This window comes from Ascaphus truei, chromosome 21 (assembly GCF_040206685.1).
Source record: "Ascaphus truei isolate aAscTru1 chromosome 21, aAscTru1.hap1, whole genome shotgun sequence".
Classification (NCBI taxonomy): domain Eukaryota; kingdom Metazoa; phylum Chordata; class Amphibia; order Anura; family Ascaphidae; genus Ascaphus; species Ascaphus truei.
The window spans coordinates 13,200,227-13,227,738 of record NC_134503.1 but is presented as its reverse complement, the minus strand read 5'-3'; the positions used below and the strand labels follow the sequence as shown (position 1 = coordinate 13,227,738).

Below are 27,512 nucleotides of genomic sequence, written 5' to 3'. Positions count from 1 at the left end.
TTCGGTTGTTCCAAGTAACCAACTTAAGAAATGTGGCGGGTCATCACTGGAGGGGCAGGATACTCTCGGCAAAGCAGAGGACACAAGGATAATAACACTTACAGGTAAGTAAGCAAACGTAGACAGTAGGACCCTCCTGGGTCAGGTAGTGAGTGGTACAGTCCAGGGGAAGCCCTTGTTTTAGCAAGCCCTCATGGTGGCCATCCACAGAAAGTCACTCCATATAGGGCTTCAGGTGTCCTGAATGAGCCTCCACACGACCTCTGGTTAGCAAGCTCTACTTGAGATCTGCAGTGTAGCCCTACGCGTTTCGTCAGTTCAGACTTCCTCAGGGGTATTAATTAATGCAGTGTTAATGCCCCTTGAAGTCTGAACTGACGAAACGCGTAGGGCTACACTTCAGATCTCAAGTACAGCTTGCTAACCAGAGGTCCTGTGGAGGCTCATCCAGGACACCTGAACCCCTATATGGAGTGACTTTCTGTGGATGGCCACCACGATTGCTTGCTAAAACAAGGGTTTCCCCTGGACTGTACCACTCACTACTTGACCCAGAGGGTCCTACTGTCCAAGTTTGCTTACTTACCTGTAAGTGTTTATTGCTTTTTATTATTGTCTTAAATAAAGTTATCTACATTATCCTTGTGTCCTCTGCTCTAGGAAAACACCCCTCTTATTCCCATTTTAAAAAGGTGAAGTAAGTGAAATAACGGTTACTGGCGGCATATATTATCAGGAGCTTGGAGTTTCAGAATTCCCAAAAGCAGACAGATTATTGGCCTTTTCTCCTATGTAACAATGTATCACGAAGGATAAAGCATCTATCTCCATTGATGCATGATTGTGATTTATTACCTTACAATGCTGGGATTTTTAAAGCCAGAGTTCATTGAATATATGCACGCTAGTTGCAACCTCACTCTATTTATTAGGGGCTGTGCTTTTGGGCATATAATAAAATCAAGCTGAATATGGAGACCTTTTGCCATGCTTTTACTGAGGTGTTTCACTTGGACTGTAATTGCATATGTAATGCAGTCTGAACAGGTGGTTCAATCTCAGTGGCTTAGCCAAAGATTGCTTGAGCTACCTATGCTGAAGCAGGGATATCCTTTAAACCTGACCTGTTGGGGGGGATTGGAAGAGTGTCTTGTGACTGGAGTTGGGATCCCCTGGGCTATGCATTTGTTTATTTCCATATATACAAAAAAAAAATGTGCAAATGAACCCACTGAATAAATAAACAGTGACGATACGGTTACTCCATAGACTGGAACCCTCTGGTATGTGGGCTCCTTGTGGACCTCATGTGGACAAGAAAACACAAATGCATAGAATATGGTGCATTAACATTTTACTTATGCAACAAACAACACAGAGGGGAATGGAATAACTCACACTTTCCCCGCTGGCAAAAAAGCAAGGAGTGACTGGGCGCACTCCAACCCTCCTCCCCTTGGTCGCCATCTCGTGTCCTACACGCCGTCGCCGGGACTGTAAGCGGGGCCTTAATTGTAGCTTTAACGCTAGAATCAAATTACGATCTGTCTTTCACTCCTTAGCTGACACTCACGGTTTGAATCCCCGCTGTCACACTCGGCCACCTCCGCTCGTTGGCTGATGACATCGTTGTCTCTGGAAATTCCGATGACTTATATACTTGGTATGTGTAAATCAAATGATATACATACATCAGATTAAATGTGTTGCAGAAGAAAGAGTATATACTTGTTCTTATGGCTTTGGGGGAAATAACCTGGTTGCTGTTATGGTTACACTTAATACCAATATTTGGAGCACGGTAAACAGTTCTTTGGTTTCCATTACAGTAGCAATGCATGATCTGCGGAGTTTATATTAATATCACAAGCTTAGCATGACTCACTAAATGAAGTGTTTCTTTTGAACTTGCCAATTACCAGGTAATTCCTTTGAACCCGCTGCAGTTGTTTCATCTGTTACTATATAATAATGGTTGTCCTTTGTAGTCTCCAGTGTTCATCTCTTCATCATTAAGTTCTTGTTTGCTTGAAAGCGCTCGTACATTACACGATGGTCTCGTGTCACAACAACTGGGGAAAGATCCACCATTCCTATGGCAACAGTCTCGATTGAAGTCGGCCTCAATTAACAACAAATGGTTAAATCTTTGAGTAGGCTTTATGAACAATTTAAAGTCTACTTTGTAGTTGGTGTATTTTGTAGTTTTGGCCATTTGATGGGACCTCATTTTTGTTATTCCACAGCACAGTCTAAAACTGGAGGGGACAGTGTGCTGGGCGACCATATTAACAGGTTGACCCATAATAACCAAATCAAGGAGTCTCCTGCTCATAAGAGCCATCTGCTGTATAGTCTGGATAAGGCTGCAAGACCCGGCTAAATCTTTAGAAGTATTTCCCATAACTTATTTTGTGCATTTGTGCCCATCACTGCTCTTATTCTAGAAGTCATCATTACTGCTAACCCAGGGGTGCTCAACTCCAATCCTGCAGGTGTTTCCCAGTATTGTTGTGTACGAGACTCAAAAGGCCTTAAACGCTCTTGCTGCCAAAGTGGCAATGCATTACAGATCCCTCTAGCAGGGAAAGGGTTAACACCAGATCATGTGATAATCATAGCCGCGATTGCTCAGTGAATTTCAAGGAGAGTAGCATGAACGGGTTCAGTGGAATACGTTTGGGTCCACCCATTGCACGCGTTATCTGGAGAGCTACAGTGTTGGTGCAGCAATGTAATTGCAAGTTGAAGCGTTTCTGCTTCATGTCCTGATTTTCTTACTCCAGGTGCTCCCATTTAATTATTCAGTTGTCTTCTGCTCATTTGGCATCTCTTCTCCCATATATAGTTTCTATGACCCCCTTCAGACATAATAAGTTTGCTTAGCTTTTGCTCCTAGTATTAGCCCTTATCAATGACGTCATGGAGTGGGCCTGGGGGAGCGGTGTTTGGTTTTTTTTGGCGGGTGTTCTAGGGTTTGAGAGCACTGTATATATCCCCACTGACACTGTTGGATGTTAAGTTCTGATGAAGTTGTCGTTTTGCACCAAAACATGGATTGTACAATAATCTTTTTCTTCATAATGTGTGCTGTTTTACATTTGCTGGTTTGAGTTATACTGCAATGCAGACGGTACAAGGAAATAATATACAAAGTTATACAAGGTCATTAACCCCGGAATGACCATGTCCCTGCCCTATGGAGCTCACAATCAGAGTTGAATAATGGGAGACCGAATACAATAGGAGCAATACTGTTCTCTACTGTGCTCTTGAGTTTGTTTAAAATATGCATGGTTCAAGTTGGACCAAAACGAAGGCCCACCTGCCACTTATATGTATTTGCTTTAAGATGTTTTTTATCGCCGTAAGGTGCATTTTGGCAGTAGACTGCTTAGTAAATATTACCCTAAATAGGATTATTGGGCACAGCATAAGTAGGCAACTCTAGAATATATATATATATCGTAATACATTTCAGTACAGTTTTTCTTGTAGGTTAATTGGGTTTTCCACAAGAAAATTGTATTGCTTAAAGGGGCAATCCCTCGTTAGACCAAAGTGAACTCGTTGCACTGACCTTTTTAAAGCAGCAAAACGTGAAAAATAATCTGTTCTGTAGTATTAAATAATACTGTCTGTATTTTTTAAAACTCTTAATGCCATTTTTAATGATTTTTTAAAAATGTACTGATCATCCTTTGGTTGCTACAGCAACAATTTAGAAAGTCATATTCACTTACTCTTTTGAAACAGGCTCTTACACGCACCTTTTTAACTCGGCCCTTTGGCAACAAAGTATCACAAACAGATCTGTTGCTGTGTTCCAAATACAATATGTCTATTACTCTGAAAGCTGTAGCAATAATGTGTTAGTAATATAATGTTACATATCAGCTGCAGCATTTCACAGACTGCAGCAGTAAGTTAGGTGGTCATTGTTAGGCACGCAATCAGGTTTGTTAAGCTTTATAACAGGAGCACCAACAGATTGCCAGTTTAGGTAAGAATGTAGAAGTCACATGCTGTACATATACTATTGTATTGTGCGTCTTTATTTGTATAGCGCCATTAATGTACATAGCGCTTCACAGTAGTAATACATGTGGTAATCCTATAAATAACAAATAATATAAATAAAAGGTCATGGGAATAAGTGCTCCAGACAAACGTAACATTTAGGAAGAGGAGTCCCTGCTCAGAGGAGCTTACAATCTAATTGGTATGTAGGAGAAACGTACAGAAACAGTAGGAGGGTATTCTGGTAAGTGCTTCTGCAGGGGGCCAAGCTTTATATACCGTGTCTAGTATTATCCATGGTGCTACTCATATGCTTCATTAAGCAAGTGGGTCTTAAAGGTGGATATTGAGGGGAAGGGCATTCCAGAGGTGTGGGGAAGTCAGTGAGAAAGGTTTAAGACCGGAGAGGGCTTTAGATACAAAGGGGGTAGAGAGAAGACATCCTTGAGCAGAACGCAGGAGTCGGGATGGTGCATAGCGAGAAATTAGGGATGAGAATTAAGGAGGGGCAGAAGAATGTAAAGCTTTAAAAGTGAGGAGGAGAATTGCATGTGTGATACAGGATTTGATAAGAAGCCAGGAGAGGGATTTCAGCAGGGGAGACACAGACAGATTTACAGTAGGAAAGAGTAGAGTGATTCTGGCAGCAGCGTTTAGGATAGATTGTAGGGGAGACAGGTGAGAGGCAGGAAGGCCGGACAGCAGGAGGTTACAGTAGTCGAAACGGGAGAGAATGTGGGCCTGTGTCAGAGTTTTAGTAGTGGAGCAAAAGAGGAAAGGGCGTATCTTTCTAATATTGCGGAGGAAAAAGCGACCGGTTTTGGAGACGTTTAAGAAAACAAAGGGGGGATGTAGTATTGCTGTTTTAAGAGATCTCATCAGGGCAAATGATCCATTTTTACCCAAATCTAACACCTATAAGTATTTTGAATATATATTTTTTTAAGCGAGTCTTGGGAGGGTGTGATTTCCTCTGGCTGCTCCCTTGTGTGTGATGTCACTGTGATCAGCAAGCGCTTGTACAGCCAGATCTCTCCCCCCCGCCGTCCCCCCACCTCCCCTTATCTTTTTATTGGGTCTCTTATAAGGACAGGGTGGGATAAGGCTGAAGAAAACACTTGATTGACAACCCCCATTCAGAGCCCCCTAGGAAAAGCAGCGGTCAGATTATGTGGGATTGCACCGTTACAGTGTTTGTGAGTGGGTATTCTGCACCGTTACAGTGTTTGTGAGTGGGTATTCTGCACCGTTGCATTGTTTGTGAGTGGGTATTCTGCTCCGTTGCATTGTTTGTGAGTGGGTATTCTGCTCCGTTGCATTGTTTGTGAGTGGGTATTCTGCTCCGTTACATTGTTTGTGAGTGGGTATTCTGCACCGTTACATTGTTTGTGAGTGGGTATTCTGCACGTTACAGTGTTTGTGAGTGGGTATTCTGCACCGTTGCATTGTTTGTGAGTGGGTATTCTGCTCCGTTGCATTGTTTGTGAGTGGGTATTCTGCTCCGTTGCATTGTTTGTGAGTGGGTATTCTGCTCCGTTGCATTGTTTGTGAGTGGGTATTCTGCTCCGTTACATTGTTTGTGAGTGGGTATTCTGCTCCGTTACATTGTTTGTGAGTGGGTATTCTGCTCCGTTGCATTGTTTGTGAGTGGGTATTCTGCTCCGTTGCATTGTTTGTGAGTGGGTATTCTGCACCGTTGCATTGTTTGTGAGTGGGTATTCTGCACCGTTACATTGTTTGTGAGTGGGTATTCTGCACCGTTACATTGTTTGTGAGTGGGTATTCTGCACCGTTACATTGTTTGTGAGTGGGTATTCTGCACCGTTACATTGTTTGTGAGTAGGTATTCTGCACCGTTGCATTGTTTGTGAGTGGGTATTCTGCACCGTTACATTGTTTGTGAGTGGGTATTCTGCACCGTTACATTGTTTGTGAGTAGGTATTCTGCACCGTTGCATTGTTTGTGAGTGGGTATTCTGCACCGTTACATTGTTTGTGAGTGGGTATTCTGCACCGTTACATTGTTTGAGTGGGTATTCCTGCTGGGATTTACAGTATTAAGATGCATCCTATTGGCAGAATATGAAAAGAAACAGACGCTGGGCACTGAATCTCAAGTAAAGTACATTGAATTCCAAATGAAAGATGAACTGAAGGTTTTATGGGAATCTGTTGACAAGCATTTTATTCTTCAGAAAGCAGTACTTAGCACTTCCCGGAAAGTTGCCTATGAAGCTGTGTTGATGTGTGGTGTGGTGGCATTCCAGCAAACAAATTGTAAGCTGCTCAGGCACACTAAACCTTTCTTCATACTTTCATCACCATCAAGTCCTTGGTCAAACAATCGGTGCAGACCTTCTTGAATGGTTATACTATTGCTGAATTAATAGTTGAACTAGGATATGTCTGTGTGTGTATATACATTTGATTTAAATGCCTTGGGGAAGAGTGGGGTGCTTCTGCATCCGCCGCGCCCCCCAGTTTGCGCATCCCTCTTATAGAGAGAGACAAAGATTGATTTATAGATATGTATGTGTTGTGTATCAGTTTAGTTTAAAAATAAATTACAGGTTGAAACTTACAGTATGTACGCTTATTTTTATTTTTGCAGAACCTGCCCTCTTGGCAACCAGAGTGGTACCCAAATGCCCTGCATCGTATGAATATATGGATTTACAACTCATCATAAATCTACAGCATGGGTAAGCATTCACCTTTTGTTCTTCTGCACACAGTGACAAATGTAAAAGGGACAAATAAACCGTATAATTTAGCTAATTTGACAATATATAGCAACCAACATGCAAGATGAGACTATTCTAATATTTAAGTTTAACGTTTATATCTTGACTTTACAAACTACCCATTTACACTAATCATTACATGCTAAAATGTGTTACACTGACATGTGTAAAGGTTGCGTGAGGGCACTGTGCCACTTGGCATTCATCAAATATTCTATGGTAACAAGACTAGAATCTAGAGCAGGGGAGGTGAACTCAAGGGCCACAAACAGGTCAGGTTTTTATCCCTGCTTCAGCACAGGTGGCTCAATCAGTGGCTCAGTCAAAGACTGAGCTTATTGAGCCACATGTGCAGAAGCTGGGATAGCCTTAAATCCTGACCTGTTGGTGGCCCTTGAGGACTATAGTCAGCCACCCCTGCACTAGAGTGAAGTTCACCATGTTCAGTCTTCATGAGCAACCGACAGACCACTTAAAAAAAATAATTATAATAATTAACCCTTAACTTACTAATGACCCCAGCTCTCGTTATCACTGAGCTAACTTGCTTAGCTCAGAGCTGTCCTGACCTGTTGGTTTCTATCAAGGTCTCTAATCGAGAAGCACCTAGAATAGACTTTACTTGTCAATCTTCAGCTACCAAGATACAAAAAAGAAGCGGCCAGAGACTGTCTGAAATGTCTGCCAGATCTGAGCTGTGACGGTGTTTCTAGTTTGCACACAGTTTTTTGCGCTGCTAAGCCGATTCTCTCCTTAATACAATGTACTTAGTCTGTTCAAGGGACACGTGTTCTTTTTTTAAGTGACTATACAACATGAATGAATGGGTACAATGTCACTTGTCAGCACAGCTGATCTGGTTCACGTCTGCTTCAGTTGTTTGGGTTTGTATGATTTTTGTTTTCTTATTATGGTTCTGCTAAATGGAGCAGGAGATTAGTGGGACAAAATCACTCATGGAAATGGTGGTTGATCTGACGTTTGAGGGACCACATGCAAACTTTCTTGTCATACTGGTTCCCCTCAGCCGTTTTTGGGGACTGTTCACTAAAATGACGTTGGTAGAACAGTCACTGATTTTGCCATTCCAGCGAATATTTTTGAATGCACAAAGTTAGACCATCAATGTTTTTATACGCTTTTGTGAAACCCTGTATTCTGTGGCTTCCCTTAAGGTATTGTTTTCTGTACAGAGATGAGGCACTAGTATCCCAGAAATATACAGAAGACTGTGTTCTGCATGTTCTCCTGCATATTACAGACGGTAGGTGGCGCCATTGGGAAGCCATACAAGATATCCGCATCAGTAAAAATAAACTAAAATATGATCGTTCTATTGGCAGTCGTCTTGACCAGTTTTTGACCCAAGATGACTTTGGATAAATATTTGTGTTACTCATCTGAAGCCAAATGGTTTAGGTAACAATGAGGAGTTTTCACTGCGTTACACTGTTCTACTCCAGATTTGCCAAGCACACAGTTTAATGTAGTAAGGGTAAGGTAACAAATAGTATTTCTGCTTTTCGCCAACGGTTAAACGAGAAATTGCTACAGTGTTTGGGCGAATGGCTCAAAATCCTTATGCATCTTGACATTTTCATGTAGTTATTTATTAACTCGTAGGTACTTTAGACAACATACTTTTCAGAGACGTTTGCAGACTATTGGCCTTTTGCATCAAGTGGGGACAATAGCTTCATTTTTGCAACCACAGTCAGTACAGTGCTTACCCTGTGGTCATTATTACAGCATTGCAGGAGACCCCGAAAAGAGCACAGCATGTCTCAATCCCGGAGATATGATTTAGTGAGTAGTCGGCGAGCCAGCTGCGAACAGTCCTTAGCTAGGTGTGGGAGGCCCAGCTTTCTAAAAACTGTTGCAGATAAAATTGCACCTGTTCATTAAGGCCACGAGCCTGTGGGCACACGTCTAATTGTGGACTGTTTGGTCTCATCTGAAATGTGTGAACATTTGTTATGTAAATGGTCTTCTCTTTCTGAGGGTTCTCTAGGGCTTAGGTGCTCAACTCCAGTCCTTAAGAGCCCCCAGCTTAAATATCCCAGCTTAAGCACAGGTGGGTCACTTGAAGACTGAACCCCTGATTGAGCCACTTTTGCTGAAGCAGGAATATCCTGAAAACCTGACCTGTTGGGGAGTCTTGAAGACAGGAGCACCACTGTACTAGGGCAGCATAGGGGTTAATAACACTTTTGTGCAGTGGTCTTCTCTACCGGTAGAGCACGTGGACGACATCCCTTACAATGGCACGGTCGCCAAGTAGCCCCTACAAAGCACTTGAATTAGGGATGCCTGGTGTCTGCTCTTTGTGACCTTGACAAGTCACTTTATCTCCCCATGCACCCGACACCAAAATTAGGTTGTAAAAGCCATGGGACAGAGACTCATTGTGCCAGCAGATTTCTATGTACAGCACTGCATACACTGTCAGCGCCATATAATAAACAAATATTAATATTATGCACTTGCTGAGTGGAGGCCTATGAATCAAGATACCTTTTCAGTTCTGTAATTCAAGGTTCTCTAAATGGTACTGACGGCACTGGTGACTAGTCTGGGTTATTGAGATGAACGATTTCCAAACACATTTCATTTGAAAACATTTTCTTTTATTGAGCAATTTTTTGAGACACCTAACAGCTTAAATCTGCAAAGCAAGTGCACAATTTGTTTGGTGATTTATTTTTAAACATAGGATTGAAGCAGGGGGTGTCTGGAGCTGAACCCCATTAATTTCAGCTCTGGGGACCCCCTGCTTCCGGGGATACTTGCCTCCGTAGGGGGTGGCGGTAGCCGCTCGGCTTGCAGGGTTCACGTAATGGCGGAGTTTCAAAGCTCCTGAGCTCTGCGGGCCAATAGGAAGCTGTGACGTAATCAGGCTCAGCTTCCTATTGGCCCGCGTGACGCGGGAGCTTTAAACATTGCTGTGATATCGGCACCCCCTACGCAGGTCTGTATCTTTGAATGCAGGGGGTCCTCGGAGCTGAGATTAATGGGGTTCAGCTACGGAGGCCCCCTGCTTCCAAGCTATGTTAAAAAAAAAATAAGAACATAAAGACTTGGATTGTTTCTTTAAAGCCACAATCCCTACAGGAAATGAAAGAACATTAAAAGAAAGCTTTCTGTCCTAAAAACATTCCACACTCCTAGAAATGAATTCATTTACAATGTCCCTATCCGGTATCTAAGGCCTCGGCCATGTTCCCTGCTTGCTGGCGGAAGCGCGCTAACGCGCGCTCCCGCTCAGCACCGAGCCCCTACAGCCGCAATTAGAGCGGCTTTAGTAGGAGCTCACCTACGCTTCCGCAAGCGCGCAGAAGCGCAGGTCTTAGGGGAATTTAAAATCCCCCCGCTTGCCGGCGCGACAGGCCGGTCACGTGAGCGGTTCGCCCAATGAGGGCGAACCAGCTCCGTGACATCACTGGCCCGCCCCCTGACGGCCCCCTGACAGCGCGTGCGGTAAGCAACCGCAAGGCAAGGCCAGGGAAAGCACCCGCTTTCCCTGAGCCTCAGCGAGCAAGCAGGGAGCCTGGCCGAGGCCTAAGATTCCGCTGAGATTTCGGTGTATAAATGACGATTCAAACACAAGTGGGGTTATAGGAAGCTGTTAAAATCAGAAAAGAGGCCGCTTATCTGACCACTATAAACCAATCCTGGAACCACGAGAAAAGGGCAAATCTAGTTTGTAACATTGGGAGTTTACCTTCCTGTTGGTACGATGATAACACTGTGTTCTTGTATGTGCATCATGCTAATTTTCACTTTCATTTTCGATAACCGCATTAATGTACATTATAACTTAGGCCTCGTCCAGGATTGCTGCTTGCTGGCGGAGCCGCGCTTCCGCTCGGCACTGAGCCCCTACAGCCGCAATTAGAGCGGCTTTAGTAGGGGCTCGCCTACGCTTCCGCAAGCGTGCGCGGAAGCGTAGGTCTTACCAGAATTTTACATTTCAGCGCTCGCCGGAGCGCAGGGCCGGTCACGTGAGCGGTTCGCCCAATGAGGGCGAACCAGCTCCGTGACGTCACTGGCCCGCCCCCGACCCGCCCCCCTGACGGAGCGCTGTCTAAGCCCAGGGAAAGCGCCCGCTTTCCCTGAGCCTCAGCACGCCAGCGGGGAGCTTGGCCGAGGCCTAAAGCATCAATCTGTGCTGCTCAACTCACAAATTCATTTTTTTTTGTTATTTGTCCATTTTATTAAAGATTTTAATGTGGGGAGGGGGGTAAAAGAAACTGCTGGTCACACTATCCAACCTTCTTATTTCAGTATCTTCTTCCCATTATCCATTACAAAGCAAGCAAGACTTGCTGGAGTTGTAAACATGTTTACTCCAATTCTTTGAATACCATTGGCATTCCGTGTTTTTAAGTTGGAAACAATATGTTTCCATCGGCTATCTATCAGTGTTGCAATACTAATTTGGAAATGTGTTTTCTGAACTCGGGTTGGGAATCCCATCAATCTGTGATGCTGCCATATGACATGCAGAAATGTTTGTGTGTAATAGTTTGGCCCATTAATGTTGGATGTCACTTGGATGAAACACATTTCTGTGCCGTGGGTTATACGTTCCTCTAGCACTGAAGGGCTGTTTAGTTTAGGAGAAACGAGTAACTTGTTGCACAAGTTTTGTTTTGTTTAACACTGGCTGTTTTGATATTAAAAAAATACGGAAATATCTTGGCGCTAATATCTTTGTGATAACGTAATCTTACCATACCTAATAACCAGCAAACACATCATTGTTTGAGTGGCTGTGTTTTTCCAGATCTTGGCCCCATACAAAATAAATTATGATCGTTTCTATTCCTCGGAAAACAGTGTTACAAAAAAAGTTCCAAATGGATGAAACGTATAATGAACGGACGTTTTGACCCATATTTACTAAGCAGACTTCTGTAAGGCAACCTGCGATGCTGGAAGACCCCTTACTGCCCAATCAAGCCAATAGCCTTTAAGGTTCCAGTGCCTGAAGATGTGTGTGTATGTATGTAGACAGACAGGTCTGCTACCCTGCCTTTCCCTATTATCTCCTAGCATACAATGCTTCCACTGCAGCCAGGGATTCTGGGAAATGACATGCAAATGAGCACACCGATACAACTTTAGCTTCAAATCCATTTTAACATGGACTCCCATTAGCTTATGCCTGCCGTATTACACAGCTTTTCACCACAGCCTGCGTTACAGAAGTGCAGAGTCAGTAGCCCTACTCACAGACAGCTGATTTGACCTTTTGGGTCTCATCAGTGTGAGGTTGCAGAAGGACATACACAAGGGGCCAGCAGGAGAAGGGGCCATTGTCTTGAATGGTGCGTGTGAGGAGTAGAACGGAACTATCACGCTACTAAACCCTTTTTGAGTGCGCCAAGGGTATCAATAATGTTGGCTACATCTGTATGTACAGAACCTGCAAAAGGCATGCTAAATCAGGGCTCTTCTACTGGTGCCCAGCGCAGGGCCTTCATGTGGCCCTTGAACTCTGGTCCTGCTGATTTCATACTACTTGCTTTGGCAGTGTAACTTGTCACACTGCAACTCACTTTTTAAAGTAATGTAAATATAGATGTTATTCATTTTGAAATATAACAATTGTGAAGTCCTAAATGTATCTAAAATGAAATGACAATAAGCTTGTGCCCCTACTACTCCTAAATGTTTTCTGATCTGGCCCGACTGGAAATCTGAAGAGCCCTGTTCCAAAGCAATGACTTGTAAATCCCTCCATAAAGAGATTGCCCTACATGGGTTAAGCTAACGGACGTCCATTTTTATTGCAGGTATTCTCTATTTGTCATGGTGTATCAACAGCTGAGGCCGACCTAATCTTCCTGCATATACCGAGGGGGAGCATGTATAAAAGGAATGGCCTGATGGCCAGTGTGACAGTCACCTCCGCCACTCCAGAGGTACAGTGCTAATGTTTGTTTAGGCTCTGCTAGCTGCTATGGGAAAACATTAATACAAGCTGACTTTGGCCTTTGTAGAGGCAACTGCTGCCAAGGAGTATGTAAAACTCCGAGTCATTTATTAACTTCTTTTTTTAAAGTTGTATGAATAATATTTTCTGAAAAGCATAATTTTTTAATTTTTTTTATAAATATCTGCACTGTTTGTGTATGTACATCTAATTATACCATAAGTGTATTTAATTGGCTTGACAAAGGGTCATACATTCCAGAATATAAATTCACATAACTGCACAGTATACAATGTGCGTTGCAGGCTTAACACGTCCCGCTGTCTTTAGCCGTTGAGTTGCTGTTGAGAAATGTTGGATCCTATGGGTTGGTCCTATACCCTCTCAAATGGGAATTCTTCGCTAACAAAATCTATGCTATGCAAGTCCCCGGAGAGACAGAGATACTGTGTTTCTCATAGCTGTCAGGAATCAATCATACAAGTAGATTTAAGGAAAATTAAGACTATCCTTAGCTTCTTGGGTTTTTTAAACAAATAACAAACTGTGTAACCCCTTACAGGCTCCTGGCACCAGGATCCGTGTTGTAGTTCTTTTGAAAGAGGAAAAAGGATCCTTGTTGAGAGAGATTGAGTTTTGTAAAGTGTATTTTGTTTCCACTGGGCAGTACTGCCCTCCACATTTGGCATTGCGGCAGTAAAACCGCATGTTAGGAAATGTAGTTTCTAGGCTGACCTACAGTCCAGTGAAGTGACATTAATAACACTGACAGGCACAGAAGCTCACATATACCATATATATTCACATTAACGAATGTCCAGCCTTTGTATGTTCTGTTTTGCTTTGAAGCATGATAGCTACACTAGTTTCCAAGTATCCTTCATTATCTAAACCTATGCCTTTAATGAGGATTTCTTATGGTTTCATGTTGGTTACTGTAAGATGATTTTCCACTGTATAAAAAAAAAACCAGTCCTCTAAATCTTCACATTTGTTGTTGGCATTGATGGAAATAACGGCCTGGAGCTGCTGGCACACATGCAGTTGGCACATTAGTTGGATAGCAACAACAATTTCAAGGTTGAATCCTCTTGCTATATTTCTCGGTAGCTCACAATTAAATGTCATGGTTTATTTAGTTAAGAGTAAAGGAAGAAAGTAGTAAGGAATCCGGGGCAAAAAGGGTCTCTCAGAATATGTGACATACAAAAGAACCAGGAATATAGTGCGACTGTGTTTAAATGATTAGGTTGGTTTTAAGATAAATGTGAATTATCTCACTCACGTGTTGAGAGAGATTAAAGAGTTTGGTATATAATCAGAATGTAGGCAAACTGGGTGTCTTTAGCAATTCGCCAAAGTTACCGGAAGGCCTCTCAAATGTATATAGGGTTACAGGACAGAGTTTAATATTGTATGTAATATAAAGATATTCTAAAAAAACATATTCAACTCACAAATGGAGATTAAAAATAAGCATGGTGATCACCCAGGGTCAGAAAACGGAGAGTTAGGCTGCGCTTATAGCGACAGCGACGCTGATGTCACGCTGCGGTCGCTGGACAAATCAAATTGAAGTGACTTCCAGCGATGGCGACCAATTTGTCACGCTGTTGCGTCGCTCCTACTATAAGCGAATGCAACGGCTTCAATACATTTGTTTTGAAGCGATGACGCGCCGCTGTCACCGGCACTATAAGCGCAGCCTTAGATGTCCCGCAGACAATACCCCCTCTAGAGGGCAGCTATAGTTACTTTCTAAAGGCAGAAAGTAACTACAGTATTCAAAATAGATACAAACTGTAAATGGCGAAAGCAAATTCATATGGCAAGAGGGACCGTAGATTTGGATGTGCTGGTCACGGTGCCCTTATGATTTGATGGGTGCCTCACTAATCTTGCCAAATTCCCTGGCTGAAAACTCACCTGCCTCTGCGAAAGCTTCCGGGACGATTGAAATCATCCCTCAACGCAATTACTAGTCAGGCAGCCTTGACCGATTGTAATGTGGCAGATTCAAAGGATGTGGATGTGTTTAGATATCAATAGGTGTTTCATAGCCTCCTATGTAGCTGTATTGATCACGAAGAAGTGTGGATTGTTCCTCACATTGAAAATATAAGTGTTCAAAGAGCAAGACCGAGGCAGTGTAGCAAGACAAGCTGAGGTCGTACCAGGTAATCACAAGGTCAAGGTCCAAATGGTTTGGCAGAGATGTGGTCAGGAAACGAGGTCTGAATTCCAGAAGGTCAGAGGAAAACCGGTTACAAGGCATAACACACAGGCTGGCCGCATCAGGTTGAACCTAGTTGCACTATCCCAGGAGCAGCCAACTCCAGTTCTCAACGGCCGCCAACAGGTCAGGTTTTAAGGATATCCCTGCTTCTGCACAGGTAGCTCAGTCAATGACAGAGCCACTGATTGAGCCACCTTGTGCCGAAGCAGGGACATCCTTAAAACCTGACTTGTTGGCCAACTCCACTCTTCAAGGGCCACCAGGTCAGGTCACCACAAGGTGGCTCAATCAGTGGCTCAGTCATTGACTGAGCTACCTGTGCTGAAGCAGGGATATCCTTAAAACCTGACCTGTTGGTGGCCCTTGAAGAGTGGAGTTGGCCACCAGTGCACTATCCACTGACTGCAATGGCTAGCAGATACAGTATTTATATTGGTAAATGGGGTGGGTCTTTATTGCAAGAAAATAACTTGGAGATGAAGTACATAAAACAGGCAATGAGGAAATGGCTGGTTCAGGAGGCAGCAGCAGCAACAGATGCTGAGGCCTAGGTAAGCTAAACAGCTGCAGAATGGCTAAGTAAGCAGGGTGTTGCCTCTGTGCGCAGAAGTCTTAGGTTCAACTCCAAGAGTACCCTACACAGTCAAGACAAAAGCAATACATTGTAGGAATGAACATCCCTATAATAAATGTCAAATAAAATAGTCGGCATATATAGGAAACCAGCTAACTGGTATATATTACATAGTACCCATACATCCCTAATTCATTCCCTATTGCTAGGATGTAAGTGCAAATCACATCACAGGCATACATCTGCCTCCTCTTCCTTATAGTGTGAGACATCTGTAATCTATCTGTAAAGAAAGAGATTAGAGTAGATTGGAATGGACAATAACAAAAGGGGAGAAGATGAAGTGAGAGAGGAATGCCTGTATATTATTACATTGTTTATTATTACATATAGATGTGCGTGTATCGCGAAGGGAACTGTACTGATTCCCACAGTACATTCTGCAAAGTTATTTGTATTTCCCCCTTCACCGTTCCTACATTGCGTGCATCCAGCTTAGTCATAGACTTTGCTGCACAGACGAGCCCTCAAGCCATACATGTCTGTAAATGTGAAAGCGGGGGTGTGGCATTATTATTTACACGTTGCAGTTGTCACGTTTGGGCTGAAGCGCAGAAAATTCTGGGAAATCCCTCAAAAGAGAATTTGGAGTCATTTGCAAACGCAGAACGTCGAATAGAGGTCATTTGTTCATGGCAGCAGAAAAAACCCTGCAAAATTAAGAATGCGGTCTGCAGTGACACATGACAAAGCAACGGTTCATGGCCAATCAAGAAGAGACTGTTGCAGTACATAGCAGTATTAAATATCACTGTCTACTTGCAACATACCAAACCTCACTTAAGGAATTGAGCATTCAAATTGATTTATTGAGCACGCCAACAATAAGAGGCCTGCCCTCCAATTATTCTCAGTAGCCACCTATTACCGTTATTGTAGAGGCACGCAAGAAAGTTCTTTATGAAGGAAAAAACCGCGCGTGCCTGTGCAGAGAGGGGCTCGGATTACCCAAGTGCAGGGAGTCTTCCTGTGATCCACGTAAGCGGCACAATGTCATTTTCAAAAGGGGGGAAATCATTATTCTGTCATCTTCCAACATCTCAGGTTGTTTTATTTTTTTTAACTCCTTACACTCTCATGCATCATTATCACTAGTGCTTCATGGGCCTGCAATGAATTGGGGGGCTAATTGTCAAAGCTTCCAGGCTGCAAACCGAGGGCCCCCTAAATGCTAGGCTTGTCAACTTCGTTTGCACCAGTTTGAACCCCGACTTTTAGCCGAGATCTTTACAAATAAACCTGTAATGTTAAAGTTCAATGTGTATTTTTGCTGGTTGAAACGTGATTTTTTAACCAGTTTGCTGCCAGCTGTTGCTTTGACCGGTGCTGCAGACTCCTCTGGCAGCAAACGGGTTAAACTAATTAGCAGACATTTGTTGCTGATTTCAGGCCAGTGTTTCTAGATTCACTTCCTGCTTCTCCTCTCTTTGCAGATGTCTTTTGAGGATTAATAATCTGGTTCTTTTTGTTGTGTCGGGAACGATTTCTTGCTGAAGTGTAAAGATTTTAGAATCTGGGGGGAAACAAATCTACCCCGCGCAACGTTTAAAAATAAATAAGGAATATCAAAGTTTGACGCAGGGGGTCTCTAGAGCTGAACCCCATTAATTTCAGCAACGGGACCCCCTGCTTCCCTAGATACGTATCTCTGTATGGGATGCCGGTATCTTGTTGCTGTTTAAAGGTCTTGGTCACGCGGGCCAATAAGAAGCTGCAAAGGATGATGTGGCGGCTTTTTATTGGCCCGTAGGAGCCGCCATTACTAGAACGCCAGCTAGCCCAGCCGGATCTGCTACCGGCACCCCCCTACAGAGTTAAGTATCTCAGAAAGCATTTGGTCACTTGAGCTGAAACTAATGGGGTTCAGCTCTCGGGACGCCCTGCTTCAAACTTATTTTTTATTTTAAATCGCATCACTTGGATTTGCCTCTTTAATGGGCATCTATTATGGACTGTTACTGTAAGCCTCAGAAATCCTCCCAGCTGAAAGATATGAATGATGAATGTGCTATTGACATGTTTAGCCGTGTGCTCAAAAGCCTATAATTTGCCAGTAGCCACAAGACTGGTGCCCTTATAAAGCATGGCTTCAACGTACAACATTTGGAATGCACTAGTGTATTTTTTAGCACATGGGAGATTGTGTGTGTGTGTGTGTGTGTCTGGTAGAAACTTTCAATTTAATCTCATTTTGGTTACAATATTTGTGTACAGTGGCTTCATTTTTCAAACCAGTCAGCACACAAATTAATGTAGCATGACTGTTTAAATGCCTCGGTTTAGATTCCCAGCCACAATCTACCTAAGAGAGTTTAATGTTGTTGACCATTGGGTTTACTTGCTGTCCTGAATGTAAATTCCAGTAAGTCTGCAGGTTCCACTTCCAGACATTTGCCATCTTGGAAATGTTGAAGTGGGAATCAATAAAAAGTAGATTTCATGGGATTTTGGCATTTTTTCAAGATGGTGAGGTTTAGACAAACCACACGTATATAACGGACATCGGGTGGGAGAAATAAACATGCATATTGATTTATGCAATACCTTTTGCATAATAGATGCTGTCTTTTTTATGCAAGGGATACCAAGTTGAAAGGAAAACTAAGAATTGAATAGCCAGTGCATACATTTCAGACCTATTTCTAAATTGTACACTACATTTAATTTATATTGCAATAATAAACTATTACTTCCAGCATGTCTAATAACGTATGGGAAAGTCAACGCTTAGGCCTGGGACATAGTAAGCACTTAGGTGCTGCTGCTCGCTCTTGCTTGCTGCCGCTCGCTCTACCAGGAGCTTTTTGCTGTCCTGGTAGAGGAGACAGCAAGCGCGCTTGGGAGGCGGGTATCACTGTGTGTGTGTCACTTGGTAGCTGTCAGTGTGTGTGTGTGTGTGTCACTTTGAAGTGGTCTGTGTGTTTGTGTGTCACTGCGGAACCTGTGTGTGTGTGTGTGTGTGTGTGTGTGTGTGTGTGTGTGTGTGTGTGTGTGTGTGTGTGTGTGTGTATATGTGTGTGTGTGTATATTATATAATATTTTCAAAATTAAAAAAAAAGACATGTTGAGAATAAATTATTTATTAACATTGTGCAACTTTGATAAATATATTCACGCGCATGCACATGCGCGCGCGCACACACTTCTGTGCTGCCTCTGTCTTGTCTGGTAGTGCCGGACCGGCTGCAGACCCATTGGATGGGAGCGGTCAAGTGACCGCTCCTCCGCTTCCCCGAGCGGCAAATTTCAAACTTGCCTGTCTCGGGGAAGTTTCTCAGCCTCCGCACGCATCAGCAAGCATGCGGAGGGAGAAACTATAGCCGCGCTGATAACAGATGCAGTGGCTTTGTGCATCTGTTCAGCGCGGCTCAGCCCGCCTTCAGCGACGCTGAGTGCACTATGTCCTGGGCCTTACAGATGTACTGTAGTAGGGTTATTTGACTTCAGTTTTAAGGAATAGTCATCGCCATTTGCATTTGTATGATAATGCTATGCAATCTCGGGTTGTAATAATTGAGAGATGATTGCTAGAATCTTTTGTTGCACTTGTGATAAGTGTATACTGTATGCACCAAACATGAGGGTAATTCACAGGTGTCATTTGTCCAAGTTTCCTACCTCTTCTCTAGCTGTGTGAGTTGTGTAAGGTTTCACAAGCTTGAGACCTGTGAGGACTCACAAACGCATATTGAATTGGAATTTTTTGGTCCATGTTGGTTCATTGAAATGTATCACTACCGTTGAAGGATTGGTTGAGTGGTAACCATGCATTCCAACTTCATATCCCAGCTCCAGTGCTGGTGACCTTTGGGTGAATCACTTACGTCCTTGTACACCAGTCTCCAAAATGGACTGTAAACTTCTCACTTGTAAAATGGTCTGCTCAACACTTCATACACTGCAGCACTAAACGCCTGCAAAAAGAACCTAGTTTTATGCCGTGTCAAATGTAACCGTTGTGAAGTGTTAAGGAAACGTTTTTTTTCATGTCGTTTTCTTTTTGTTCTCAGGGTAGTAGCAGCTCTGACTCTCTGGATGACCGGAGGTCTGACTACGCCAATAAAAGTTATGACGCAGTGGTGTTTGATGTATTAAAAGTCACTCCTGAGGAGTTTGCTGTAAGTACCTGAACATATATATTTATATAACACACAAACGAAATTATTAGGACTGCGCTTAGGCCAAAACGGTCTCAGATAACCACAGATTGTGATTCAATAATTAGTTCTAGTTGTTAACTGTACTAACCAAGTAATAAACCAGTAATGCTGGGAGGTGTTCAAAAAATTAACCAGTGACTATAGGTAGCCAATAATAATTACTACAAAATGTAAATAACTGCTTAAGCCAAATTAGGACTAAATAAAATACATAAAAATGTTAATAGAAAAACATATAAAAAATGTTCAGAAAACTTAGCATGTATGCCGTGAAAAGTTCACATAAACCATGAAATTCCTCCCCAGGTTCTCCTCCGGAGACTGTCAGCTTCCTCCACAGATACAACCACCTCTTCAAACGAAACCTGAAAAAAAGAACAAAAGAAAGCGCCCGCTCCTAGTGTAAAACCAATGGGTTGGTTTTCTTTTCTGAACAAATATAAAATGCGCACTCACAAACATCTGTTCAAAGCAGGCAGTTTATGAGTAAAACTCATGCTCCAAGTAGATCTCACGAACGTGGCTCTGCCAAATCCGACCTCGTGTATCTTTTGGGGAACTCCACTGGATCTGCCTCCCTCTGTAATGAGTCCTCCGGCAATCAACAGTGCTTGAAAATAGGTTCTTCCTTCAAAGCAAAGCAGAGACCCTATGCGTTTCTTCAGCATTCAGCTGAAGAACCGCGTAGGGTTGCTGCTATTAGCTTGTGCTTACAGCATAGCACTCACTTTGCTGGAGAAGGAGGCGGTTTACTAATCCGGATGAGTGGTTTGGAGGAGTAACTTATTTTCAAGCACTGTCGATTTGCCAGAGGACTCATTACAGAGGGAGGCAGATCCAGTGGAGTTCCCCAAACGATACACATGAGGTCGGATTCAGCGGAGCCACGTTCGTGAGATCTACTTGGAGCATGAGTTTTACTCATAAACTGCCTGCTTTGAACAGATGTTTGTGAGTGCGCATTTTATATTTGTTCAGAAAATAAAACCACCCATTGGTTTTACACTAGGAGCGGGCGCTTTCTTTCTATTTTTCATATATACAGCTCAACACCATTATAGCGCCATCCGCTACAACGGATTTTAAACGCGATCCCGGTTATAACGCAGTCTCATTATGTGGACCCACAGTACCGCGTTATAATGGGTTTCAGCTGTATTTATATATGTGTTTTTGTTTAGCTTCCTTGGTACAAATGCATCGATAACATTCTGAACTTCTTCCAATAATCGCTGTAAAGCTACAAATAGTTTTTTGTTTTGGGGGGAAAAAATGACTTGACTTCTGTATCCCTTTGGTCATTAAGGTATATAGACCGGGGATTCTGCTTTTGCTTGGGAATACCTAGCACCTGAGTTCAGTTGCATGGTGTTGATTGAGCATTGAGTTTTGAAAGTCCACGTGCATTGCCAATCGGGGAAGATCTCTCATGTCAAACTGCAAAGCAATGTCGTTTTTAATCTGTTCTAGTTCTGTGGCAACAACAGCTTTTCACTGGTGCCTCACTAATACAGAGAGGATCATTTATTGCACTTTTACATTTGTGCCTTGGGAATTGGGCCCAAACTATAGCCAAGTCAGGTTAAAAATTATTTTTTTAAAAATTGTATGTAATATATACATATTTATTTATTTTTGTTTATTTTTTTATTAGTTACATTTTTATCAATGAGAGCTCCCATCCTATATTTTTACTCTGTGATTTCATAGTTGTCACCAGTTTAATATTTGCAGGGCAGTTCATGACTCCTCTTGTATAGAAGAGGTAGCTGTTGGAATAGTGCTAGGTGCTACATATTGTATCATACAAACTTACATCTTATTTGATTTTTTTAAAGCAGACACGTAATCCTTGTTATTGATTAAAAAAATAAATTAAAAAAAAGGGGGAGACACAAATTCAGCTGCACTGAATAGGGCGGGGGTGAGCAACTCCAGTCCTCAAGGGCCAAGTTTTCAGGATATCCCTGCTTCAGCACAGGTGGCTCATCGACACTGAGCCACTGATTGAGCCACCTGGGCTGAAGCAGGGACATCCTGAAAACCTGACCTGTTGGTGATTCTCGATGACTGGTGTTGGCCACCCCTGGAATAGGTTATGGGGAGCACCATGGTTTAGCACCGTTTAGTAAATCGAACCCTTTTTCTGGCCTTTTGCATCTACACACCCGGAATCTGGACATATGTGATTGAGCAGGTTTGGGAAAACGTGTGAGTGGGGGCGGGAGGTTTTCCTTCTCGTCTAATATCAATGTATCATAACATAAGAGCCTCAACTATTACACTTGTCCTCCGTAATGACGCTCACTCTTGTTTTATAGAATGGGAAGTGGCCTTACTATATATGCATGCATCATGAGTTCTTTCCACAACAACATTCCCTATTGATCTGATTACAGTATTGCCTTGTTTGTGTTACAGAGCCAGATTACATTAATGGATACGCCAGTATTTAAAGCTATTCTACCAGAGGTATGTTTTCTTCACGTAAAGCAGTAAAATTTTTTAAATATTGTGGGGGTTTTTTTTAATCAGTTCTGTAGTATTCAATAATTGTGACCTGTTTTTTTTTTTTTTTTTTTTTATTCAACTTTTAATACCATTTTTAACTAATTTTAAAGCCTCCCTTGATTTCTATAGCAGGCTATAGCCCAACTCCCAAGCAGTGCAAGATCTTTGCAACACTTTCCTGTTTGGGATAATTTGTTGCAAAGTTCCCAGCAGGTTGAGCTGCAAACTGTAACAATAGATAATGCTACCTGAGTAATATAAGTACACACTGTAGCTGCCGCATTACACTGCCTGAAGCAGCCATTATGTTAGGCACACAATCAGGATTTTGAGAAATTTATATCAGGAGCACCAAACGTTTGTCAGCTTAGGTAAGAATTTAGGGTAAAACTGAGAAAAAGCACCCGGATATGTATAGCACACAGAGACCCCAAGTAGTGGGTGATAAGTGTGTAGTTAGTAAAACTCTAATTTAAAGGTAATTAATTTAAAATAAGGTGGGAATTTAGAATTAAACATTGTCACACGCTTTACATATCAAAATAATAATTTTAAAAAGAAGTTGGAAAGTAGTACTGCTCCTATAACTCGTCCAGTGTTCACATGCATCTTTTCTATGTTAGTGTTTTTGTTTATTTTGTTCGTTAACCTCTTTCTGGAGGGTCTGCAGTGTAAATCCTCGCACATCGTTCGTGAACCAGCAGCAATCTCACCTTCTCGGGTTTTTTGTTGTTGTTTGCATTCTGCAAATAAGATCAGTATGTCTCGTGGGCAGGATTGCTGCTGTAATGTATCACACAAGGTTCATAAATCTTTTCCGATTTCTATAGCATATGTTTAGTAGTTCAGTAACAAGAACATACAGGATACTTAGACAGGATTGCAAGACGTATACTTCAGGGTGTTCGTGTCTGGGGTAGTTCTAATTTCTAGTGGGAGATGTCTGGTTTTAGGTGGTGAAACCTTAGAGTTCTTTATAGATTCATAATGAAATCCCACAGATCTTGTCTTCAAGCATCGTGGGACACTTATCTCCCCTGTAGAATTCTCATTGCGCGTCTGATAAAGCAGCAATCCTTTCTTCTCTATTTCTCTCTCCCTCTCTCCCTCGCTCGCTCACTTCCTCTGAAGTTGTGGCTTTTCAATTGGCCGCCACAGTGAGCCCTGACCCTTCGGGCCATATTGTTTCCCCAGTTTGGGGAACTGCGCCACTGATGTGCCCTTGGGGATTCTCTGATTCAGGTAACATATGTAAAATAATAATGAATCATTTTGAGCTGCGATTGTTGCTTTGAAAAGGTAACACAGTCTACAAGAACATTATTTTTTTAGACCTTCGAGAGTAATCCCACCAAGGTGGGGTGGGGAGGGAAGATCCACGCCTGTAAATCCGGGAAATCCAAATTCAAGGATTTTAAAATTAATAGATTGTTACTTCAAATCGTGCATGAGGAGCTGCTGACTTGCTAATGTACTGTATTCGGCAGGGGCGGCCAACTCCAGTCCTCAAGGGCCACTAATTGAGCCACCTATGCTGATGCAGGGATATCCTGAAAACCTGACCTGTTGGTGGCCCTTGCGGACTGGAGTTGACCACCCCTGGTATAATGTATAACTACTGGGATTTTAGGTTGTGTTTGAGATTTGGGAATTTTAATGCACTAAATGACTGATTTGCAACATTTTGACTTTCAGCAGATAGATTCTGAGAGTGCGCCCAATTACAGATGTGCAAAACTATACAGAATGCTATCAAAACATGTGGGATTTGTTTCCTACCAAATTTGCTTCCTGGCCAAACATTCACCATGTCTCAAAGGGATAGTGGTGTTTCCAAAATAGCAAGCGTTCAGCTAAATATCACCAGACAGTGAGAGAAACATGGTGCGTGTGTGTCTTGGTTTTATAGTCTCGGCATTAAGCGAGTCTAGCAATTTCAAGGAATGTCACCCCCAAATATAGTGATTTTAGAGAGTTTCACATATTAGGCAATATTAATGCATGGCAAATCATTTGCAACCACGGAGGTTGCAAATGTTTTTTTTTTTGTGGGTGGAAAAGGGTCAATTGTCACTTAGTTTGCGACCCTCTCCCCTGCACCTGCTCCCCTGACTCCCCTTATCTCTCCCCCTGACTCCCCTTTTCTCTCCCTCCGATCACTTTCCTTTAATACTTTTATGATGTCTCCAATTCTGTCGTCTTCTTCCTCTCCAGCATTCTTGCTTTCTTCTCACATACCAACTGACTTCCTCTCTCTCTTTCTTCGTATGCTTTCTGTCTAAACATAGCTACCTGACTCTCCTTATCTGCCACCAGGCTATATGCATTATGGTGTCACGTGCCAGATGCATAGACTACCTGGTACAACACCCACTGACTGACTTGCTCGTCAGAGAAATGTTACCGTGTTTCATGTCTCTAGGTTTTACGATCTTGGCGCTCTGGCCCTGACAGAGACCGACTCACTCTTATTATTATAGACATAGAGAATGAGAGCCACAGGGGTTCTGTATATCTGTTTTCTGAACTGCAGAACATGCCTCTTAATGCCTCATTGCGTCATCTGGAAAGACTCCATTATTTGTACAGCAAGTCGACTATTAAAGCTCTCACATTTGCTTTAACATGAACGAGTTTATCTTTTATATACATTTCCTAAAGTTTGACATGAGTGTTTTAAGTATCAAGTGGTCACACATTAAACCTAAGCAAATAAATGAATAAATCAATCTCGTGTCTCTTTGCCAGACTATTACCATGGGACTAATGGATTATATGGCAGCCTACAGACTATCTATTCTTCTGCCTTTTATTAAACATGTAACTTTAGAGCATGAGGGAATCTAATTAAATCTGCCTCATTTAGAGTTTAATTGACTGTAACGAACCTGTGCTGATGAAAACCCCAGGCCAAGTTTATAATCCGTTTTAAACCAGAAAGGACTCCAGAGATAAGGGGACCAGCCATATTTTTGTCACACCAGCTGGCAGTGATATATTATTTGTAATATTTTTTTCTTTTGTGTATGTAAGAGTCTCTTATTTATTGTAACCCCTTTCCATCCCGGAGAGCTGCGGTTAGATAATGTAAGTGGGCATTAGGACGTGAGCAAAGAGACATGTCCGATAAAGGTTGCAGTGTCATTGTACTGCTGATTAGGGATACACATACCGTTGTATGTATGTATGTATATCTTTATTTATATAGCGCTTTAATGTACATAGCGCTTCACAGCAGTAACACACGTGACATAATCATATAAATAACAAATAACACCAATAACACATAATGGGAATAAGCGCTTCAGACATAAAAGTAACATTTCAGAGAAGGAGTCTTCCCTGAAGAGCTTACAATCTAAGTGGTTGGTAGGAAGAACGTACATAGACAGTAGGAAGGTGTTCTGGTAAGTGCGTCTGCAAAGGGCTAAGCTCGATTTATGAGGTGTAGTATAATTTAATCGGTTCATATAAACAGGGGGGCGAGGGGGGAAGTGTTGCAGGCTTTATCTGATATACAGTATTTGTGACCAACAAAATCTTCGTATAATTCCGTTCGACTCAATGGTGGGTGCAATCTCTTAAAAACATTTTTTCTTTAAGTGTCACAGACAATTGCACTGTTTTCTTGTGGATGAGGTTGAAAAAACGACATGTTCAATTTCGACGACAGATACTTTATCACAACGATGGCACCTTTTGAACAAAATGGTCTTTTTCTACATTTCTCTTTAAAATCTTATCATATGTAATAAATATACAGCCAACCCCACCTGTCATTGAGAGAAATTAATTTTATATACTCCCAGAAAATGTCTTTGGAGTTGTGCAGCATGAAGTGTAATAGGGAAGGAACAGCGTGCGAAGAATAAAGCGATCTATTTAGTTGCCCACAACAAAAATACCCTTTATTTTTATTTTTTAATAGAGCATCTCCTATTGCACTTCTAATAGACTTACCTGTGTCCGGCAGTAATATTGGATGTCGTCCAAAGTAAATCCATTGGGAATCATATCCGCAGACGGGAAGCTTTTAAGTAGACTGTAATTCCCACGTGTACCCACACTTAGCGTTTTCTGTGTAGGTTTTGATATTGGAATACTAAGAACACCATTTACCTTTTTTTTTATTTTTTTTTATATCCGATACGACAGCAAGGTTCAAATAAGGATTGGGTTCCAGGTGAGAGAATGTCTAACGAGGAAAGGAATTGCATAGAGGCCGGCAGGGAGGGCAGGTGTTGACAGGCTGCATGTGGATTAGTTTGGGAGATCCTAATCTATGTGAAAAGAGCCCTTTTAAATAAGGGGGTGCTCAACTCCAATCTTCAAGACCCCCCCAACAGGTCAGGTTTTAAGGATATCCCAGCTTCAGCACAGGTGGCTCAGTTGAAGCTGGGATATCCTTAAACCTTAACCTGTTGGGAGGAGGGGATGGGGGGTGGGGGTGGGGGGGGGGGGGGGGTGATTGAGGATTGGAGTTGAGCACCAATGTTTTACATAGGATAATGTAAAGGAATATATGAACCCTTTTAGTAAAGGGTTCTTTTATAGGTGTTTTAGTTCTGTGATTTAAAAAAAATTAATTTCACCATTTGTAGTGTTTGAATAAGTTAATGTCATGATATAGCAAGGTAAAAGTTCCATGCAGTATGGCAACCAAGAGGTTTACTGTTTCTACGCAATGTACATTAATCCTCTAGCAACGGCGGTCGGGGGCTTTAAAATATACGGTTTAGTTTGCAGACCAGATAATCAAACAATTAAGGAAATACCGTCCAATGTTTCTGTAAGTGGATGTGCCATGTGGGTTAGCTTTCAAAGGCCTTACTGAGTCCAGACTTTACAAGATTATTCAAAGGGGAATTGAATGAAAATCTCCTTCAACCTTCCGCTGTGTCACTTGTAAGCATGTGTGACCTAAGCAGAATCGGAAATGTAGGTAGACATGGGAATCTGGCCCAACTACACTTGCACATTTTATTGCAAGTTTTACGAGGGCTAAAATTAATCCCCAAATCCATCTTGGATGCTGCAGTAATGAGAAAGTGAGTCAGTCCTATTTAGTAGGGTATCCATTAACTTGCATACTTCCCAAAACATTCACCTGTAGAACATGGGGAGAGATAGCTGTGAGCATAAGCTAATTTACATACACAAATAGGTTTATTTCCTGGGTGTCTCGTTCTTGATCAATCTTCGCAAAACAAAAACAATGCGTGCAATATTTTTGCGCACGAATCAAAGGGTCCATTTGCTTCGAAACATG

The 27,512-nt window shown here is 42.3% G+C and overlaps 1 protein-coding gene across 6 annotated transcripts in view; it reads left to right on the top strand.

Moving 5' to 3' along the window:
* Window positions 1-27,512, top strand: part of RALGPS1 (Ral GEF with PH domain and SH3 binding motif 1) — a 423,133-nt gene that overhangs the window by 60,638 nt on the left and 334,983 nt on the right. For all 6 annotated transcript variants that reach the window (XM_075579016.1, XM_075579015.1, XM_075579013.1 and 3 more), the window contains 4 exons: window positions 6,632-6,722; window positions 12,563-12,691; window positions 19,583-19,690; window positions 22,154-22,204. In XM_075579016.1, the coding sequence (XP_075435131.1) occupies window positions 12,635-12,691; window positions 19,583-19,690; window positions 22,154-22,204 (216 nt within the window). In that variant the 5' untranslated portion in view covers window positions 6,632-6,722; window positions 12,563-12,634. The remainder of the gene's footprint in view (window positions 1-6,631; window positions 6,723-12,562; window positions 12,692-19,582; window positions 19,691-22,153; window positions 22,205-27,512) is intronic.